This window comes from Babylonia areolata, chromosome 24 (assembly GCF_041734735.1).
Source record: "Babylonia areolata isolate BAREFJ2019XMU chromosome 24, ASM4173473v1, whole genome shotgun sequence".
Lineage (NCBI taxonomy): Eukaryota > Metazoa > Mollusca > Gastropoda > Neogastropoda > Buccinidae > Babylonia > Babylonia areolata.
In genome coordinates, this window is record NC_134899.1 from 13,460,793 (window position 1) to 13,484,424 (window position 23,632).

The 23,632-nt window shown below is 37.9% G+C and overlaps 1 protein-coding gene across 1 annotated transcript; it reads left to right on the forward strand.

Annotated features, from left to right (window-relative positions):
• Positions 1–1,589: 1,589 nt before the first annotated feature.
• Positions 1,590–20,664, forward strand: LOC143298766 (cytokine-like nuclear factor N-PAC). The gene is made up of 15 exons (XM_076611709.1): positions 1,590–1,667; positions 1,764–1,800; positions 3,762–3,844; positions 4,424–4,553; positions 5,878–5,997; positions 6,618–6,770; positions 9,002–9,037; positions 9,588–9,872; positions 10,438–10,599; positions 11,650–11,760; positions 13,547–13,648; positions 14,735–14,900; positions 15,975–16,154; positions 18,469–18,593; positions 18,948–20,664. The coding sequence occupies exons 1-15, from the start codon at positions 1,633–1,635 to the stop codon at positions 19,017–19,019; spliced, it is 1,797 nt and encodes a 598-aa protein (XP_076467824.1). The 5' UTR covers positions 1,590–1,632; the 3' UTR covers positions 19,020–20,664.
• The last annotated feature ends 2,968 nt before the right edge of the window (positions 20,665–23,632 follow it).

Genomic DNA, 23,632 nt, shown 5'->3' on the forward strand with positions numbered 1-23,632 from the left:
TTTCAAGCTTTAATTATCCTCAGTTGTTCATTCCTCAGTACACTGAGTATTAAATTATGCCCCAAATCAGTAAACATTTCCAAATGCACAACAGTGTCACATAGAAGTTGAGAAAAATAGTACAAACGTCAGTCTTGTAAACATCCGTAAATTCAATAAACTTACAGCTAAGATGTTTGTTTGTAGTGGGGGGGTTTTCGCCTCAGTTCAAAAGTTAGTCCTTTGAGCACTGACATTACTTCAGTTTGATCTCCTTCGTGGGCTGCAACTCCCACGTTCACTCGTATGTACACGAGTGCGATTTTACGTGTATGACCGTTTTTAACCCCGCCATGTAGGCAGCCATACTCCGTTTTCGGGGGCCTGAGCACATTACAAAAATTAAAAGCCGATTTCGAAGACATATTATTTTTTAGCCACATAACTTTTTCCAGTCGCACAAGTTCAGTTGGTCACACTTGCGCGGACATTCTTTTAAATGGGACACATCCCCACTGAGTCAGTGCAGACACGTTAACCGGCGGTGGCAGACTTTACATAACCGTAACTCTCGTCAGTGACATGACTCGGTACGCCGTTGCCCGCCCGGGGCTATCGGCCCTATTTCTACTGATTGATTTCCATCCGACGTCAGAGCGCAACTCAGTGACGCCGGGCCGGGCGGCCGCACTGCCGGGCTGTCGCTGATCTCAGTTGTTGATGGACTTATGGAGTTCCTCCACATCCTTTGCTTTTTGCTCTGGCATGCAGAAAACCCCGCAGTGCATGCAGGTCCCAGCAGTTCTGAAGATTGGCCCAGATCGTCAGTTTCACAGTCGGTTACCAGCTCAGGTTGTTCTTCTGCTGTTAGGGATTTGTGTGGGTCATGATAACTGACGACGCCGGCTCCATCCAGTCGTGGTGCGGTCATTACGAAAGATAAGTTGTACTCATCAGGTGAAAATCTTTGTTGAATTCACCACTGCACGTCTGCTGGAAGAACACACACACACACACACACACACACACACACACACACACACACACACACACACTGACACACCATTTTTCACACTGACGCACACAAAAACACACATACAAAAAAACAAAAAACCACACAAAAGAACAGTGTGTGTGTGTGTGTGTGTGTGTGTGTGTGTGTGTGTGTGTGTGTGTGTGTGTGTTTGCTTTTTCTTCTTCTTTTTTTTATTTCAACGGGTTTTTTCACAAACACTACACGATACAATTACAGTTCTATCATTTCTGTCAAATCAAGAGGTGTTGTCACTGATGGTTACTCTTATTTATGTGAAAAGTATAAATTTCATTTCAACTTCTCGACTTGACAGGCTGTGTGTTAAGGGGGATAATCGTAAAATGGTAAACTCCCCTTTTTTTCAACTCCCTACCCCTCCCACTTTTCATACAACGGACACAAAACACATAATCTGTAATAGTGGGAAATAGACTACACACACTTATGCTATCGTTTACAAATCAATTATCTGATGAATAAAACCAATTCCTGAAACTTTGCAGCTGATTAAATGTCCACAGTTTAATGTAACATCAAAAAACGAGGTCATTTTCCCACTAAGATGACGCCACTGATCTTCCCAGAATGCAACACTCTTTCATGAGCAGGTTTGCAAGATGGCGGCCAAGTTCAAAGTTGGGGATCTTGTTTGGTAAGAAAGTCGCTGTCATAGATTTCACCATGCATGACTCGACATGATGCCCTTTCTTGAAAATCGGTGAATAAATGTACCTTCTTCTGATTGCAGGGCAAAGATGAAAGGCTTCTCGGCATGGCCCGGAAAGGTAAGCAACGGATGATTTGCTGCGTTTTTCTGTATGCGTTCATTTCTACGGAAGCGATGTTTACTGAGACTTTTGATTGGCAGTGAATCCATGTGTATTCGTTGTTTTCAGTGTACTGTACCTTTAGACATATATGTCGTTTGATAGATAGCAGCAGTGGTTGGTTATAGTCAGTCTGCTTTTATTTGAATTCCCTCTATTATTCACAAATTGCATCAATGTTGAGGCCGGCGCAAACACGCCGGTAAACATGGTTGTCTCCCTTGATACGCAGGGGCAAGAGTTAAGGGGCGCGTTCTAGCAGAAAGATCAGCGAGCAAAATTGATGGAGAACTATTTATCAGAATAAATAAAATCCCAAGATTAACTCAAATCTACGCGCCCATATTATTCCTAGACATATATTTCTCACCCTAGAATAGATTGTATTTTCCGAAACAAATGAACTCCGGATAGACAACTGCCAGGCTTACAATATACATTTCCATCTTTCATCTTCACTTTCAGTCATTTATCAATGTGTTTCAGTTTGTTGAAAAGATTGGTGGGGAATATCTTTTGCAACGGGCTTATGAAGACTTTCCCTTTTGGTTTGATAGAAGATAAAAGTCCTTAATTTCATGTTGATGATGGTTGTCAGTGTGTGAGCAGGGCCAGTTCTATTGAGATGTGTGATTTATTCAGAGAATCAGAACAGCATAAATGTATTTTACTTGCCTCATTATTTTGATTGTCCAAAGGAGAACAAAATATTAGTCAGACATCTTATATTCGTACCCATCATTTTTCACTATGTGTCTGTTGACAAATGTGATAATTTAAATAAATTACTCGTTTTCATTTCTTTAATGCACAAGTTGAGGTTAGCATAGCAGTCTGAACTTGGTCACAAACAGTGGCATTCATTACACTTTCTAGACTTGATGTCTCATTTTATCTGTGTTTTTCTCTTAGAATCGGTCAGGTAATTGGAACATTTATTAACATACCCACTTTACAGATGTGTTTGCACATATTCAGAGTGATACACAAACCCACTGGCTAACTTAACTAAGGGAAAATGCAAAAAGCATTTTAAAAAATGCAAACAGCATTTTTCTGTAAATCTTTTAAACTGGCTGGATGGAGATACAATCAATTTACAGTTAATTATCATCATTGTCAGAATATAATAATGTATTAACTCTGAAAGTGTCAAAAGAATTACACTGTGATACTCATTCTGTGCATTTGTGTGCACATGTGTGTTTGGGATATGTTTTATTCAAATTGTGAATAGCTGCCATACTGTATTGCTTTTTGTAATTTGGAAAATTATTGATTACACTGGATTTTATTACATGTTGTCACTTACATATAGATTCAAGCTATTTCATCGTTGATGTTTTTGTTATTGGAGAGGATGTAAAGTAATAAACTGTCAAAAGTATTATTACTATAATATTAAAAGCAGAGCTACTGGCTACTGTTGTGACAGACATACATTCATTTAGATATCAACTGGTTGCATTTAGAAAATGGTTATTTCTGTTTAGTACTTAAAATTAAATGCATCTGTTTGACTTTCAGATAAAATCATTGAGATGCAAAAACTATCTTCTCCATGATTGATCTTTAGATGTACAATACTGACATATTTTTCCTCAAAACATGAGCCCTTTGTACATGAAACATGCTTAATTTTCTTTTTGAGTTTACTTACAGTTGTATTTAGAATTAGAGCTGATAGGCAGATTTTGAAATGAAAATCAATTATGAACAAAATCTAAAAAGAAACTTTGTTACATTATACTCTGCACGTGTTTATAAAGTTACAGATGAACATGTTTACATTTGTCAATAATCAGAACATCTTCAGAAATTGGTTTTACCCTCTTGATCAAACATTCAGGTGTGGGTCTGTTCTTTATTGCTTTGAAGGGTTTTGTGGCAGAAAATTGATATGGATTTGATTTGTACAGGTCATTGAGCCGAAGCCAGAAGTCAAGCGCCCTTCCAAAAAGAGTCCTCATCAGTTTGTCTTCTTTTATGGATCAGAAAACTAGTAAGAGTATATTTAAGTGAATGAATTGTACAGTGTTTAAAGAAAAAAAGGCGTATATTATATGCAGCATACTATGACAAATATTTTGGCACTTTTTGCCTCTAATATTTTTATGCATTATTCATTTACTCATATTCTTCATATCTGTTCTTGTTTTTTTATGCACATTCACTGATTCAGACTAGCATTTTCAGTTTTTCTGTATTAGCTTTTGGCAGTGTAATCACACCCAACAAACTCTTTTTGTTTTGACAGTGTACACAGTGCTGTTGATTGTATATGTTAACAATTACTGTTTTGAAATGTTGATTGTATATGTTGACAATTACTGTTTTGAAATTGTTCTGTTGCATTGCTAGCTCAGTAGTTGTAATGTACAACTTATGTCTGCTGAAACACAAACTTTAAAATCCAGAAGCTATTGTTGTCTCTCACATGATGTATGTGTCTTAAAGACAACACATTTTTGTGGTTATTTTTGAATTTGATGGTTTCTTTTTATTTTGGTGTGACTTACACAGTTACAGTCTATTATATTCATGATTTATACCAATGAATGTACCGATTTACTTTTGCCAGTGCCTGGATTCCAGAAGAAGGCATTTCCCCATATTTGAAACTGCGAGACAAGTACCAGTCCAGCTCGCGCATGTCAAAGGGTTTCAAAGAAGCTTTGGAAGCCATTGAAAGTGCCTGGCAGGCATTACCTGTAAGTTTGATTTTGTTTCATTCCTAAAATTGTAACTGCTTTGATGCATAGTATAGGGCCTGTTATAGTTAATTTGGGATAAGTAGAAAGGATAAATTGTAAAATGTTGAAAACTCCAAAGCAGATGTATTTCTATTTTTGATTTAGGTGGAAGGTTTCTTGAATGTTTATACTATAGTTTACTGCATATTTGTGTGTGTGTGTATTTTTTTATTTTTTTTTTCCTTCTCATTTGAGCTACTTTGTTGGCTTTGACTCTCACATTTACTTGTATACACGAGTGAGCTTTTATGTTTATGACCACTTTTACCCCTGTCATGTTGGCAGTCATACTCCATTTTGGGGTCTGGGGGGTGCAAGCTGAATGTGTTCTTGATTCCATAACCCACCGAATTCTGATTTGGATTACAGGATCTTTAGCGTGCATATTTGATCTGCATGCATATACACAGTGTTTCAGGCACTAGCAGGTCCGCACATCTGTTGACATGGGATATTGGAAAAATCTCTACCTTTTACGCACTAGGTGCTGTGACTGGAATTGAACCTGGGACCCTCAGATTGATAGTCCAACACTTAAACAGCTGTTGCGCCTGTCCAGTTGAGCTTGAATTGAACACTGAGAAAGGTACTTTAGGTAGGAAACAACTGTCATTGTCATCACTTCTACTACTACATTAGTAGCATTACTTATACTTCTACCATGACTACTGTTGGTACCACACTGTTTTGCCATTGGCTTTGTGTGCAAGTTTTGTTTATTATTTAGTATTACTGGTACAGTGATGTAATGTATTTAAGATCCTTTAGATCCGAAGATCTATTCAGCTGTGCGGTGGACTAGAAGATCAGATCCTACACTTTTTATTATTTCTCCCCCACCAGTATCAGATCTTGCATGGTGGCACAGACACTAAGGATTTGGATGAGATGATCAACTGAGGTCCCATGTATTGCATGCACTTAACGCACATAAAAGAACTGACAGCAACTAAAGGGTTGTCATGGGAAAATTCTGCAGAGAAAACCACATTGATTGGAAACATACACACTGCACTGAAGGGATGCGCTCCTCTAAGGGAGAGCAGCCTGAATTTCACAGAGAAATTTGTTGTGACAAAAGAGTGATACAATACAAAACAATAAAATACATTACATGACATTACATTACATTACATTACATGGCAGTGACAAACATATGTATGAAATATCTTGTTTATTCTTTCATAGAAGAGACAAATACACAGTTGGATTTAGGTGACAGGTTAGTTGTGATCCTTATTCATTGTACCACATTTCAAGTTGAAAAGATGGTGGTTTGCAGGCAACAGCCAAAAACATAGACTTGCCTTCAATCGATGAAGAAATTGCTATTGTGAAAGGGGGGTATCAAGACTCCCCAACAGCCAGCAATTCTGGAGAAAGCCCAGCTCTCTCTAAAAAGGTATGTAATGTATTGCATGTATCCTGATCACATCAGTTTGCACTTCCTGGTAATCCAGTCTGACGGCCAAAAAATATTTAAAGTTCATTTCATTGAATTGAAAAGACGCAGAAATTTTGCGATATTCATAATGGTTGCGTGGTGGACTGTGGTTTTTTGTGTGCACAAGTTGATAGTTCCAGTTTTGAAACTTTAACATTTAATAATTGATATTTTTGTGTTGTAATCATACAAGTTGGTTGATATTTCTGTTGTTATTGCTGCTTGATGTGTTCAGTTCATTGCTTGAATTGTTCTTGATTTATGTTTGCTTTGTTTGAATTTATTAATTTGCGTTCATTCAGATTGTTGTTTTTTCCTTTGTTTATGGATTTATGTAGATGTCTTGCATGACTTTGCATGAATTTGTTTGAAATATTGTTTTCATCTGAACTTTTTAATGTATTCTGAGGTGCTGGATGAACAAACATGATAATATCTGTAGGAAAAGGCTGAAGAATGATTTCACCTTGTTAGACAAGCTTCTGGTTTAGTTTGATAGGTTTATTGATATTTTAAGCATTTTTCCATGTTAATGGGGGGAAAAAAGTGTGACTGTTGTTTCCAACCCATGTTTTTAGGAAAAAAAATCTCAAAGTGCAAAGAAAGCTCCCAAACCCCGCACCAAGCCTTCAGGTAGCGGTAAAATTGGCCGCCCCAAGTCTGAAGGATCTGTGCGCAATCATAAAGACTATGACCCTTATCGACTGCCGGATGATGATGAGTTGGATGAGGTATGGTTATAGCTTCTTTTCTCTCTTTTTTTTTTTTTTTTTTTTTTTTTTTCCCCCTCCCCCTCAGGCATTCTGATTTTCAGGGGAATGTGTGGGAACAAGAAATTGAAGAGGAATGTGGTTTTAGGGTATGTTGGTGCATGTGAAATTCTCAAGATATTTAAACAGATATCTGCTGTCTGTGATTATAATTTGAAGAAGAAAAAAAAGATTACTATTTGTGGTATCAAAATAAACTGATGATGGCTTTACAAAAGCACATCTGTGACCTTTTTTTGGGGGTTTTTATCAGGTAAAGTATTTGTGATCGATACTTGGAAATAATGATAAAGTGCTTAATGAGGTTTTGTTTTGTTTGTTTGTCTACACAGTGATACTAGTATCAAATTGGGTACTCAAATCTTGTCGTAGGTGGTTGGGGTTTTTGTTGTTTTTTTGCAATATCTGATAGGGTTTACGGTAAGATCATGTCACATGTAAGGATGAGGCTTCAGAACATGATGTATAGTAATGACAATGTAGCAATGAAAAAATGTTTATGGAACATAAATCTTATGGTGATCAGAAAAGAAAAAAAAAATGGCTCATTTGACTCTTGAACATGCACACACACACACACACACACACACACACACACACACACACACACACATACTTGAACAGACTCTTGTGTAAAGACTCTGATCTCCCACCCTTTACAGTTGCAAACAAAAAAGTGCAAAGAGACATAGGGTTTGTGTTTTATCCATCTAGGCACCAATGTAAAGGTTTAATATTGTTTTAAACTACCTGCTTGCTTGAGGTTGTATCTTAAAGTTCATTCACCTAAGCTGATAAGTCTCTCTTGACACTGCTGTGCTTTAGCTAAAAACACAAACATTTGATGAATCTAGAAGGGAGTGGTCAAGTGGGGATGTGTGGACCTTCTCTGCATACTTGATTCAGAACCAGTAGTGAAGTCTGACAAAAATCTGATCAGTAGATAAAGTATAAATCTTGGTAAGGTCATGAGTAATACTAATAGTGCTGGCTGTTTACAATGTATTTTAGTAATGGATTAATAAGTTAACATGTACTGATCAATGTATGCACAAGGAAGCTGAGAGGTGTGCACAGTACATTTATTTTTGATGATTCTCAGTATACCATATACCTGTCACAACACATAGATCTCACTTGTTCATATCTGTACATATATATTTGATTGGAGTCAACTTTGGTGGAATAATGACACACTAAAAAAAAACAAAAAAAGAAAACCATCAAGAAACAATGTTTTAGTTCCTTTTTTTCAGTTCATGTTCATTTTTATTACTTGTAAGCTTTGTCTTCCACCACATTTTATTTTTATCTTTTGACTGAATAAAGTGTCCATGTGTCCAAGAAACTATGTAAAGGTAGAAAATAGACCTGTATGAAAATTGAAAATGTTACATTATTCCCCCTTAAATTTTTTTGTGATATGTATTAGATGAAATCATCAATCTAGTTTGATTTGATGCACCCTTCAGTCTTGTTTTATAACTGAAAAAATCCAAGAAAATGCAATGAGCATATAGTTTTGAAACTTACTATCACAGGAGTTATTAACCTACTTAAGAAAATTAGTCTGGAAAATGACTGCTCTTGTCTTATTGCGTTATACACTTCCGTTGTACCAAATAAATATGCAGGATTATGAAGATTAATCAAACAGGAATCACCTTTAATAATAACATTTTTCCAGTTCTTTTTTTCCATATGTTGCATGCTCTGTTTTGTGGTTGTTCCCTCCCATAAAGTGTTTCCTGATATTGGTATTAATAGCAGTCACCAGAATCTTGATATTGTTAACAGCAGTCACCACACTGTGCTGATATTAGTATTAGCAACCACCTTACTGTGTTTGAGTGTTGATGTTGTGCTGTTTGTGGTTTGAGAGAAATATGTGCAGTGTTTGTCTGGATTGTTTGGCCTGGTATAAATTAATTTTCACAAGTAGATCTTTAACTCATCTTCCTTTGTCTGCATTTCATAGTGGTCAGACAAGGGATGAATTCCCCTGATTAAGCAATAATCTACATTGGAAAAACAATATTTTAAGATTATATTTAATAGATAAGTTTATGTAAATCTGAACAACTGGTAATTAAAAGCATAGGAGTATCTGATAATTGTTATACTTTTAAAAATTATTTTATGTTCTTTTAGTTTTTGATGGGCTTAATGTTTGTGTTTGTTTTGTTATGCAGCCAATGGAACCATTCAGAAAGAAAAAGGACAAGAAGGTAAGTTGAAATTTGTATGTATTGGGGTGAAGGCTGCTAGAAGGGTTTATTTTGGATGTGTCATATTTCATTGGAACCACCAGTGTCTCTGGTTGGTTGATGCAATTCAGCAGCAATGCATGGGTCTGCTGATTGTCATGACTGAAGTAAAGGGCACTGAGGTGAGGACCTGTAGGCAGTGAGAGTTCAGTCCATCAGGTTAGCCCTCAGTTTGTGTGCAGTCTGTTTTGCCTTACAGTACATGTGTGGTATCTATCAAGGAATGACTGATTTGTTTCTTTTTATTTACTTTTCGACACACTTTGAAGAGATTGATTGGCTTAATTTCCTTTATTTAAGATTTTTGTTTATTTTTTAGCCTTGAATAGTTGCATTTAGTATTCATGTGTCCCAGATTAATCAGAAGCAGCACATAACAAAGCATTATTAACATTGATCAGCATATAGTAAATATTTTGCCATAGTTGGTGCTAGACATTGCAGGAGGAGCATGTGCTCTTGTTGGAGCTGCTTCATTTATGTTTGAAAAATATGTCTTATGTTTGTTCAGCCAAAGACCATCCCCACACCCAGAAAGAGCCTGCCGGTGAAGAGGAAAGCCCCACTTCCCACAGGGTCTGGGGACCTGTCTCCTTCCAAATCCCCCAAGTTCTTCCTCTCCAAGGCAGCCACGTCCTCTGCAGATGGGGATGTGTCCTTCTCCAAGTTCTCCATGTCCTATGATGGTGACATGCCCAAGTACAAAGATGAAGCGTCTGAGGCTAGGCTTTCACCTGATGATTCCAGATTTCCTGGAGATGAAGAAGACACTTTTGCCTTGACAGATGGTGACAAGGTCTGGTTTAGATACATGTCAAGTTTGTGGTGATACAGTTTTATTAAGATACTTGAGTTCATGCTGAAAGAAACTGATTTTGATATATGATGTGTTTCTGTTGATAATGTCTGATGAAGATGCATTTTGAGTTTCTGTTGCTTAGGTCTGATTTTTATTTATTCTTGTTGAGTTTCTGCTGAGACAGCTTGAATAAGGTGCATTTAAAGATTCTGGTGTTAAGGTTTAATATGCAAGCATGTTGAATTTCTGATGAGGTGTGGTTTACAAACATGTTGAGTTTCTGGAGAAAGAACAGTGTGTTGAGGTACATGAATGTGTGAGAGATTAGATGAGAACCATGCATGGACTGTGCAGAAGATGATCTGTTAAAGTTTGTTGCTTTGAAATGCAACTTAGTACATTCAAACTCAGGGCACAGGTGCTCAAGAGGCAGTGTAATTCATTCAGTGATTCATTTCTGGCTTTGGCAAAGTTTTCATCTGTCGATGTGTCAGAATTTAACCATTTATATTATGTTTTCTAAATCCACTCACTTATGTTTTGGTGTTTGTTAAATTTTCAGGCTAATGCAGACCTGGTTCGGAACAAACTGCAAAGTCGAGCAGTAATACCTACCCCCCTCCGTATTGGGTTTTTGGGCTTGGGTATAATGGGCCAGGGCATGGTGATGAACTTGTTGAGGTCAGGTCATGAGGTCACAGTGTGGAACAGGACTGCATCCAAGGTTAGTGGGCCTTACCCTATTGTATATGGTCATATGTATTGTGTCAACTTCCTGTGCCGGACAATTGTATTTGGTCATAATGATGTATGTGTGTGTGGATGTATGTGTGTGTGTATCTGTGTGTGTGTGTATCCTTCTGCCCCATGACAGAAAAATCCGAGGGAACCTCTAATCCTGTATGAAGGGAATTGAGTCCTGACTGAACTTCCCCCAGATATGAAAAAAACAAAAAGATAAAAGGAAAAAAATATCAAAATAAGGATTTATTTATTTTGTTGGAGAAGACAGCTCATTGTGTGCAGAAAAGGTCATAGTTTTACATACAAGAAAATTGGGAACACTTTAATTGTGGAGAATGATTTAGAATAAAATTAAAAATTTTTTTTTTTTTTTAAAAGCTGACTGTCACTGAGTGATCTGTTATGTGTGTGTGATATTTTTTTCATTTTTTAAATGCTCATTAACAATGCATTCTACTGTCACTGAGTGATCTGTTATGCGTGTGTGATATTTTTTCATTCTTTAAATGCTCATTCAACAACGCATTCTTAACTGTGACCCACTAGTGCAGACTTCGGCAAGGGTCTGACATTCCTGTCCTTTGCAAGCTACTACCAGCCTACGCAGTGAAAACGAAAGTAGCTATGGCTGATAACCTCCCAGAAGTAGGTTACCTCCCCTTTGCCTCCCTGACTAGCACCCACTTTTTCCGGCAGCCATCTTGACTCCTGCTCCTGTGCTCTTAAGACGGTTAAGTCTTTTTGCATTTTCTGCCTGTCTGTCAACTCTTTGGCATTCTTGCTTTGTGTCAAACAGTGACTTCGATCAGGTGACATAATTACATGGCTCGATTGGGCGATCAGGTTAAAATAAGGTGCGATCGCAATTTTATAGATTGTCCCCACTTAATGATTATTTGTGGTATTAGCCATCAACTAATAATCTTTTGGAATAAGTGTGTTGTGGAATTAACCATCAACTAATAATCTTTTGGAATAAGTATGAAGCAGAAGACAAGTTTATGTCTTTCAGTGTGTTTTCTTTTTACAGACACGGGAGTTTTCCAAAGCAGGAGCTTTCCGGGGTAACAATCCTGCAGATGTGGTGCAATCCTGTGATATCACCTTCACCTGTGTTTCTGATTCTGTTGCTGTTAGAGATGTGAGGGGTTCTCTGTGTCTCTGTCTGCCAGTCTCTGAAAACAATTTTTTTATTGGAAGATCTGAAACTTTTTTCATGGGATTTTTGCTTTGATTTTGTGCTTTCACCTAGTTTTGTAGGTTATAGCTCTTCATTAGAGAATTATTTGCATTCTGGATGTTCAGATACATTACTTTTCATATTTGTGTCATGTGTGCACTTGAGTGTTTATATGAAAACACTGTTCAGTTGTCTGTGTGTCTGTCTTTGTGTGTGTTTGTGCGCATATTTGTGTGTGTATTTGTGGTGAACTTAATTGGTGTTTTCTTATCACCTTTATGAAGATGTTGCTTATCTGTGAAAACAAAATTAAGAAATGTTTCAAAAATAATTTTCATGTTTCGAAATGGTTTTCTTAGAGCTGCTTCAGCTGGTCACATATTCTGTTGTGATTTTCTGGCTTTCAGTGTTTTACAAATCTGAAGCAATGTGTTCTTGGGCTAATGATTATTATTACATTGACTGAAGTGGATCTCGAAGGTGAAATCAAATTGGTCTTTTTTATTCAATATATCTTTGTTCTGTGGGAATCACATGAACCATAAGTAATTGTATCTCTTGTTTCTCTGTGATTTGATATCACCCTGGCAGATGAATTCCTGTTAAAGATTAACCCCTAGGCTGCCTGTATGACGAGATAACTCATCATCGCAAGCATGTACACTTCGCTGCCACAATGATGAGATAACTCGTCATCGAAATATTAGGACTTTTCCCTGGTTTGCATTCAGTTCATTGACGAAAATGCTGGTCACTTTAGCTTGGGGAATCTTTATGGATTCTATTCATGGCAAGAAACCTACATCATGAGGCAGTCCTTTATTTGAATGTTTTGGTTGGGTCATTGTCGCAGTGTTTTGCCTAGCTCCTTTTCTCGCTCGCTCAACAAAATGTCGGACTGACACCGTGCTCAAGACATGCGATCATGGCAAACTGAATCAACAAAGATTGCTTTCTTTAGCTGATGTTCAGAAAGAATTGAAGCGTAAATTTGAAGGAGAAGACAGTGGTGAACATTTATAGGAAGATTTGATAGAAAATAAAGGGAGCAATCAAGAGAGTGGCCAAGGTACGACTATCAGTGAGTGATGCCGGCTGCACAACCGTAGCAGACGACACAAACTAACCAAATTATTAGCAGGACACAGTGTAGGCAATTTTCTTGACACTCAGCCAGTGCGGTTTGATGAGAACTGGATAAAGTGATCATGTGAGAGGGGTGAGGAGGAGGGGGGTGGAGACTGGGCGGGCGTGGCCCCACATCCATATTATCACTTGGAGAAGGTCACAATGCATTGTGTATCTGTCTCTTTAAAAAAAAATTATTGTGGTTCTAGTATGATTTTGTGTGTGCAGATATCCGTTTGCCCAGAAAATATATTTTAGTGCAAATTACCGGACTAATGTTTGCAATGAACAAGTTGAAAATGTGACAAAAAACAAAAAACACTGATTTCAAAACAACAGCATGTCACTAAAAATGTATAAAATGGGAAAACATTATGTGTTTTGTATTCTTTATTCCTTTACCTTTCAGAAAATATATACTTTTATGGGTCTTTCTCAAATAACAAAGACCACAGAATTTTTTGAATATTTATACCCGTTTTTTGTGGAAAAAAACCCCTGGCAAATAGATTTCATTTAAATCTCATTTTCCTGGCAGCGAAAGGGTTAAATTGATGCAATATATATTGCCATAGAAATCTGTGATGTTGGGAGTTCATGTCTGTGTGGTCCTGTGCAGGTGGTGTTTGGCAATCAGGGAGTTCTTCAGGGCATCACAAAAGGAAAATGTTATGTGGAGATGTCCACAGTGGATGAGGAAACAGTTCAAGATGTGGCTGATGTAAGTGTGCCTCCATGTTTGTTTTTGTATGTGTGTGTATGTGTCCACATGCTCAGTGCATACAAGTAACTACATGGTTGCATGTTATTTTGTGTATGTGTGATGCAAAAACAGGTTTAATAAAAGAATTAGACACATATGAAAGAAGGAAAACCACCTCTCATTACCATAGCCACCAAATGATAAATAGATACTTATAATGATGAAGCAAAGTTTCAGAAAGGCAAGAGGTCTGAATATCGTTTTTTCAACAGTTTAAAGGTCTGCTTTTCATCAGTTGAAATGTGACCTATCTTTGAAGTGCAACCTGTGGCTGGCAATCTGTATGTTTTCTACTTGTCACTTGCTCTCTGTTTATTCCTATCTTGCCATATACTGCCCATTTGTCGATGCAGCTATTTTCTCTTGACCATGATAGACTCTAAAAACAATTAGTCTTGAACACAGTTGCAACTAGTAACAGGATGCTTCTGCTGCTTTTGTATGTTATCTGTTCATTTTTCACTGAAAGGTGCTCTCGGTAGTGTCATTTGCCTAAAGCAGTTGTATGCAGGTCTGCGTCTTTCATGTTGGTGAGTGTGGTCAGTTTTGTGGACAACCATTCCCCTCCTCTGATGATGATCTCTGTTATGGGCAGATACACGAACCGCAAGTCTAAGGCAGTAACCTACCCAAGTAAATGTTTGTCATGCTCGGAGTGACATGATAAAAACATTGACAGGCATGCTTTTATCTCCAACATTTTGCCTCCAGTCACTTGACACCTTTTGCATATGTCAGACATCCAAACATTGGTCTTTCACTGAAAGACTTATGCAGTTTTTGAGATGCACTTACGCCTTTTCACTTCCACAGTAATTAGAACTCTTACCGATACCAGTTCTAATTTACTAGGGTGTATGGGTGGTGAATGTGCTTGTGAAAATCTCTGTTCTGCTATGAATGGTAGGCATAATTTCTTTACTTGTTTAGAAGAAAACCTTTATGAAAGAATGCTTATGCCGTCATTAATGCCCCTACCCCAGCAATTCCCCCCCAGCCCTCCCTCCTAAAAGAAAAGCACACAATTTCTGTTGATAATTGCAGGCAGTGATGGCCAGGGGGGGTACCTTTCTTGAGGCCCCGGTGTGCGGCAGCAGGGTACCAGCCTTGGAAGGTCAGCTAACCATCCTCACCTCCGGGGACCGCAAGTTGTACGATGATTGCTTTTCTTGCTTTGAGGCCATGGGAAAGAAATCCTTTTACCTAGGCAGTGAGTACCTGTTTTAGTTGATTGCTGTAGTTATTTCGTTTGTCATCTTTGATTTTGTTTTCTTTTCAGAGATATAAGAAAGTTTAGCAGGCTTGATATTGTTTTTTCTTAGATCTTATCATAATTTTTATATATATTATATATATATATATATATATATATATATATATATATATATATAAAACACTGTACATCTTTTGTTTCCCACCACCTCTTCTTCATCCCAGTGCCTCTCTCTTATTCTGTCTATGTGTCGGTCTCTCTTGATCTTTCACATACAAACACACAATGTTCATGTGTTGTTTTAGCTTATGAAAGCAAAGTGACTGTCTTTCTCAGTTTTACACATATATGAAAGTGTAGTGACTTTTGTTTGCAGACAGTGTGGGCAAGGCAACATGAATGAAGCTGATCCATACATACATTCATGACTTCATAGTGATGATTTGTGCACACATGTATTTTCAGATGAGGTAGGCACAGCAGCATGAATAATGCTGATCCTTGCATATAATACACAGAATCTTACTTGATCATATGATGGTACAGTGATAGATCATCATATGATAGTTTACAGATGATTTGTACAAGGTGTATTTTCAGACGAGGCAGGCATAATGACACAAAAAAAGCTGATCCATGGATACAAACGCTCAATCTTATTTCATCATATGATAGTATAGTGATGGATCATATGATAATATAGTGATGGTTTGTGCACACATGTATTTTCAGATGAGGTAGACGCAAATAAAGCTGATCCACACATACACTGAGGACTTTGACAGCATTGTGTTGATGTGTACACATGTATTTTCAGATGAGGTGGGAACAGTAACAGAAATGAAGCTGATCCACACATACAATACACACAATGTTCAAGCGTTATTTTTGCCTATGGAAACAGTGCACGTGTGTAGGGACGTCAGTGCAATTGAAGTTGATCAACGCAGTCATGACTTTATGACAGTACACATCTTCCAAGCAAGGTGGGCATGGCTGATCCAGACTTTAATTTCATGACTTCATGATAGTATAGTGATGATTAGTGCACACACCTGTGTATGTTTCCAGACGAGGTAGGCACGGCAACACGCATGAAGCTGATTCACAACATGGTGCTGGGCACGGTGGTGGCCAGCCTGGCGGAGGGCATGGCCCTGGCAGAGAAGGTGGGGCTGGACCAGGAAGACCTCACCGAGGTCTTGATGCTCGGCACTCTCAACTGCCCCACCATCAGCCACAAGAGTCAAGGTGGGTGGGCGGGCAAGTGGCAGGATTCCTGCACAGTTGTGGAAAAAGTCGTTGATAAAATGACAGAAGAGTTTTCATTGACTAAAAAAAGGTTTTTGTGGGAATGTGGGTGGTGGTGTGGGGATGTTTTTTCTTCAGGGTCTGAACAGTCTTGGAATATTAATTTGGATTAATTATTTCTTAATAATGATAATTAATTTCTCTTTTTGGTGATGAACAAGATTTCTGTTTTCTGGAATAAAACTCTTGATGTTACCATTCAGCAAAGAGCTCATTGCATTTATAAAAAGTAAAATAACAATATAAAAAAAACACACACACACATAAAAAAAAAAAAAAAGTGGTGAATATTGAACATTGATAACTGGATTTTTGTTGATCTTTTATAGGTAGGAAATCTGGATACTATTGGCTCCCTCAGCCAGTCCCAGTTTGTTTTTAGACTCCAGTCTGGACGCCCCCACCCCCCACCCCCCTTAGTCCATGATGATGTTTTTTTGTCATAACTTTATATAAATAATCGAAGACTTGGCACATTCTTCAACAGTTTTTTTTTTTTTTACTCCCAAGTCTGGACTCCACTGTATATCAGTTGTTTGGCACATTCTTCAACAGTTTTTTTTTTTTTTTACTCCCAAATCTGGACTCCACTGTATATCAGTTGGCATGTGTTAGGACTGCATACGTTTGTGTTACATTTAATATACTCTTCAGGTGATTAGTTTGTTTCTTTTTTTGTTTGCCTGGAGTCAGGACTCGTCTCCATGTTTTCTTCATAAAATCCGCTGTGGGTGGGAGCCAGCCAAGGCATTAGAATCTCACAGTGATTTGTGTCTGGAATTTGAGCAGATTACTTTACTGATAATGGTTATCTCACATTTTCTTTTCCCACCACACTCCAGCCCCTAAAGAGTGAACTGTTCTGTAGTAACTTCGTTTTTGTTTGGTTATAAGGAACAACATTAACCCTTTCGCTGCCAGGAAAATAAGATTTAAGTGAAATCTATTTGCCAGGGTTTTTTATACAAAAAACGGGTATAAATTTTCAAAAAATTCTGTGCTCTTTGTTATTGGAGAAAGACCCATAAAAGTATATATTTTCTGAAAGGTAAATGAATAAAGAATACAAAACACATGCTGTTTTCCCATTTTATATATTTTTAGTGACATGCTGTTGTTTTGAAATCAGTGTTTTGTTTTTTGTCACATTTTCAACTTGTTCATTACAAACATTAGTCAGGTAATTTGCACAAAAACATCATATTTTCTGGACAAATGGATATCTGCAAACACAAAATCATACTAGAACAACCACAATATATATATATATTTTTTTTTAAGAGATAGATACACAATACATTGTGACTTCTCCAAGTGATACGATGGATGTGAGGCCACGCCCCCTCAGTCTGCACCCCCTTCCTCAGCCCTCTCACACGGTCACTTGATTCAGTTCTCATCAGACCGCATTGGCTGCGTGCCAAGAATATCGCTCTGCTGCTAATTCGGTCATCTGTCTGCTAACATCTGTACAGCCGGCATCACTCACTGACAGTCGCATCTTGGCCACTCTCTTGATTACTCCCTTTATTTTCTATCAGATCGTCCTATAAATGTTCATCACTATCTTCTTCGAATTTACGCTTCAATTCCTTCTGAGCATCAGCTAAAGAAAGAAATCTTGGTTGATTTAGTTCGTCACGATCGCATGTCTTGAGCACGGCGTCAGTCCGACATTTTGTTGAGCGAGCGAGGAGAGAAGTCAGGCAAACACTTGGACAGTGACCCAACCAAAACGTTCAAATAAAGGACTGCTTCATGACATAGATGGGGTTTCTAGCTATGAATAGAATCCATAAAGATTCCCCAGGCTAAAGCTACCACTATTTTTGCCAATGAAGTGAATGCAAACCAGGGAAAAGTCAGAATATTTCGATGACGAGTTATCTCGTCATGCAGGCAGCCTAGGGGTTAAGATAGGACAATGTGAACACCAGAAGACTCAATACCTAATGATACTATACAATATTCTTGCCAATAATAAAGTCAGTTATAATCATTTCTGTCCAAGAAGGTTCCTTTCATGTGATGTGACATTGAACATGTATAGAGGTGCCAGCATAAAGAAGTTCCTGAGAATCATTAGAGATGAGTTCATTTCCAAGTCTTGGCCGATACAGTTTGTTTGGTCTGCCAGAAACTGGCTAAAAGATTTTGTGTGGAGAGTGTGTGTGGGGGGGGTTCACTTAGAGAGAATATGTTTGTTTCACAGCATCATCAAGAAATTAATGAACACTCGCTATTACTGTTACAGCCATTATGAATCAGAGGTTCGATCCCCACTTCCCTCTTCAGCATCAACAGAAAGACCTGCGTCTTGTGCTCAGTATGGGGGACAGTGTGGAGCAGCCCCTCTACCTTGCTGCAGCTGCCAACGAGGTGCGACTCTCTTTTCCCTGTGTGTAGATATGCGTGACAAAAAGATAAAAATTCAAAGCAAAATATTGGCTATGAAAGAAAACTAGTACTGGCTATGAGAGAAAATCTTCTTTGTGTCGGCAAATGTATGATGTAGTCAATTAAAGGGTATTAAGAAGACCGGAGAAAACATACAAAATATATGGAAGCTAAAATACAAAAAGGTGGCATAATTGCCATTTCAGGTATGATTGGAGTTTCTCTGACCTGATTTGCTAACCTGTGCGCTGTTTGGTGAAGTGGTTAATGATGTTCACAATGACTGTCAGTGTGTAGACCTGTCAGTGTCATCAGTGATCTGTCTTTATGTTGCAGTTGTACAAGAAAGCGCGGCGTTTGGGTGTCGGGGAAGGAGACATTTCAGCAGTATACAAAGCGACCTTATAGTGGGGGCAGCCATCAGCAACGGCAAGAGTGGATCCTGCCCCTGAACCTTTCTCCCCGTACTGACAGCTGCGAGGCCTTGTTACCATGGCAACGTCTGCATGCTATGTTAGCAGCAGGGAAGGAATGAGCAGCTGTTGTGAATAGAAATGACTGTTAAGTTCATTTAAAAAGCTGGATTGTCTGGGGATGAATCACAGTGCAGAAACTCTGAGAACATTGTGTAACACTGTGACCTGAACATTTCATGGAGCCTTGAAGATGACTGGTCTGTGTGGAACATTTCTGTTGCACATCATTGAAAGCTGCTAAGATTGAAACTCAGAAACATAGTTTCAGGAATCCAGATGAAGAGTAAACAGACACTGCAGAAATAGGAGTAATTTATTTTTCAGGTCTTTTTGGGGATGACCATACTTCGAACATGCTGTGCAGTGAGGATTCAACTGTTACCCTTTACATGTTGACCTCATGCACATGTATGTTCAGCTGGAAAGCTGTTTGACACTATTTGTGATAAAGAATTTTAAAAAAAGAATAAATCTCAAAGTGCTGTATGCAAGAGCTGCTTGACTGGAGCAGCTGTGTTCAGGACAGCCCAGCAGATCCTAACACAATAGGGGGATGATATTCTAACACAATGGACTTTCTCAAGGGATGAGGGAACAGCTTTTTGAAAGATTATAATTGACACATTTGACTAATATATATATTTTTTTAAAAGCGAGTGCCGTGCTTGCTTCATTGTGATAAGCCAACAGCATCAGTTGATGAAGGCAGCCTTGAACATGATGATTAGTTGAAGAAAGCGATGTTTCAGAAACCACTGGACGCCCAGGATTACTGTCCAAGAAGACCTCTTTGTGTCCGCCTGTCTGTGTAGACTTGACAGGGGGAAAAGCGTGTTGTATGTGTGGACAGAGAGGTTGTGTTTGTGTCTTAGTGTTGAGCACAGCAGTCAGTCACCATCTCCTTCACAGTGACCATCTTGAATGAGTGGAACCAATATATCTGACCAACATGATGATGGTTTCAAAACAGGATGAGTTGCCAGAAGTGTTCACAGTTTGGGGAGATTTATCAGCAATTTGGGGGAGATTTTTTTTTTTTTAAGCTGTTCTGAATTGTTAGAATTTGAAGATGAAATATATGGTGCCTGATATGACAGTAATCTGACATATTAGGCAGGGAAAAGCTGCTCGTTTTACTTCTGCATGATTTACTGTTTATGAGGAACGATGTTGTAGTATGAGTAGCTTGATGAATGATGAAATTCAGAATTGTCTTTTACATTTTGTTTTGTCTTTGTCTGTGCATGTGTGTCTTCTGTTTTCCTTGTCAGAACAAATGTGTAATAATGATGGATTTTATAAACAATAATGTTTTAACTCACGTAGGTTTTATCATTTTGATAACGCATTTTCTGGTTGTTTTGCTTTTCAGACCATTTTACCATACATGTCACTATTTCATACTATCATACATTTGTCTTCTGTTTCCTCTTGTCATGCCAGTGCTGTTGGACCTAGCAGTGTTGGACTGATGCAGGCAGCCTTACTGTGCTACCAACTTAATTAAGGAAAAGCTACTGGCTGGACAGTACACTGTCTGGCTTTTAGTCTTGAAAATAAAATTGTTGTCAAAAATATACAGGCGTACTATTTTATACTGATTATGTGTGTGGGGGGACTGAGTTAGAAAAGGAAGATGAGGTGAGGAATGACTGTGAAGATGTTGAGGAATTTTAACAGGTGGAATGTCTGTCACAGTCTCTCTGCTCAGTATGATTATAAAGGGAAAACTGACACAGACACACATACCCAACTAACTGCAGATTGTCTAACATGTCAGTTTGTCTTTGGCATCATTAGTGCTTCCCCTCTGCAGTTTGTGTGTTTTTGAGAGGAGATGATTTTGTCCATGTGTTTTGTGTCTGGATATCTGCCCTGTTTGTGTGTGGAGGATGTGTGCACATATGTGTGCAGAGTGAAAATGCAAGGGGATTTGGAAAAAGATATTTTTAAATTTCTCTCACTGTCTCTCTGTTCTGTGGAATAGAGTTGACCATCTCTCTCTCCACATGCCCACATCTTTAGCTCCCCAACCACATTCATAATTTATCTATATACATAAAAGAGGGAAACTTGTACATTCAAAAACAGTAAATGGGGCCATTTGAATTGTCGCTTTTTAAAACCATTTGTATGCTTATACTCTTGGTAGTATCACTATTAGTGAACTATCATCCACAGTGAGTGATCTACGGACATCCCTCTACTTGCAGTTTAGTGGTCTCAATTGGTGCAAGAAAAAAAAAAACAGCCCTATGACTTAACCAAAGCTGCAAACATACACACATGAATGCTTACTATATGGTAATTGATACAGCTCTGAGTGTGGATGGACATGCCAATATACAGATATATGTGATTTGTTCTTATATAGATATATATAAATATATGATTTTCATATATAATAAAAGAAAGTGAGTTTGTTTTAAAAAAAAAAAAAAAAGAAGGTTTATAGTCTGGGAAATACAAAAGATTTCACACAGAGAAATCTGTTGTGATAAAAAGAAATGAGAGGCAAGGCCTTCAAGACTCGCTTGTGATGCACTTAAAAAAATCTAATAGTGAAAATGTTTTCTGTATTTGTTATTATAAAGTTTTGGGTTAAAAAAAAAATATCCCTGAAGGCAGATTCAAACCCTGCGTGTCAAGACTGGAAATTTTTTTACGTTTCATGAAGGGTATTAACTCTCATGGTTTACTATTTTTAACTGTGGATTCCGACTGATTTTGTTGATATTTTTATGGCAGTTTGGGGCATAATCCAGTCTCTGAATAAATATTTAACTGTCTCCTTCTCCAACTTTCCATCACATGTTATCGTGTATTGTCAATTGAGCATAGGATTGAACGGGCAGGTCAACAACTTGAAACAAAATGGCGACCTTCGCGTTCGCGAGGAATATGAGCACGCGCTTTGAATATGTATAAATTTGTGTAGGCAATTGATTTTTGCCCATGACCTCCAGGGCTCAGCCAATAGATCTATAAAGTCCACTTGTATTGATTTTAATATTTTCCGAAAAAGACCACTTGGGTGAATGAACATAGTGAAAGTCCTGTACACAGAGTAAAACACACAAGCTTTTTATGTATTGAGTATAATTTCAAAATGTAATGTTTAAGATGAGAAAGATCAGTTTAAAGCAAATTAACCCCCCTAGCATTAATTACAGATTAATTTCCTTTCTTATCTGCAGCAAAGACATGCACCAGAAATATAACTTCCATGCTCAGCAAAAGAAGTTCCTGTTTGAACAAAAAATGATAAAAATGACTGCTCTTGTTGTTGTGTCAGAATATCAGATCAAAGTGCCATGTTTAGAGAATAAAAAATATATAAATATAACAGTAAATTCAGTTTGCATATAATTTGGCTTCTTTTTATATTTTTTTGTGCCCATCCCAGAGGTGCAATATTGTTTTAAGCAAGATGACTGGAAAAACTGAATTTTCCCTATTTTTATGCCAAATTTAGTGTCAACTGACAAAGTATTTGCAGAGAAAATGGCAATGTTAAAGTTTACCACAGACACACAGACAACCGAATATCTGGTTAAAACATACTCACTTTGTTTACACAAGTGAGTCAAAAATAAAAATAAAAAACAATGTCAGAAGATTCCAAATAGAGTATTTCTAAACGAAGGCTTCATGCTCAAATATTGGGTTAAAGAACCAAGTATATCATGAAGACGTCTCAGAATTTCTGAAATTGTGTAATTGCCAGTAAGGTACATCCAGAGGATGTAATGCTGATATGATGTGCCAGGGCGATTGGAACTTTTGTGTTATGTAAAGCACAATGTGATAAATACACAGACATTCTGATGATTCACACTCATGAATACACAGACATATATCCAGACGCACAGATTTACAGACTTTATATATACACACTCTGTTTTTTTCTTTTTTGTCCTGAGTGAAATTTGTCTATATGCTTTTTTTTTTTTTTTTTTTTTTTTTTTTTTTTTTTTTAATACCACAAGAAGGATTTGCTCTCTCAGACGGGGATGTTCAAACTTAACCATCAGTGAAGGCATGCGAAAAGGTGAACAGTTGAGAGAAAGTGGCATGTTAAAGTAGGACTTTCATAGGCCAGCTCGTTTCTGCATCTGACTTGCTTTGAAAATCACAATAAATGGGAGAAATAATTATTACCATGGTTTCTTGATCCATATCAATCAATCAATCAATTCACAAAACGAACGCGGAAATGCGTATAACGTGCGTACAAATATTTGCGTGCTCTCTCTCTCTCTCTCTCTCACACACACACACACACCATAGAATGCGCACTGACACGCCCACGCGTGCGCGCGCGCACACACACACACACACACACACATGTACACTGCAAATGCCTGTACCCTACGTGGGAGTGCGCGCGCACACACACACACACACACAGTGTGCCAATATCCAGAGACACAGAGAAATCCACTGGACAGTGCGAAGCACCTTGCAACCAATCACCTACAACGTTTTCACACTCTTTTTTTTGATCACTCACTGCAACTCCAAGAACGCCATCGAACTCGTTCT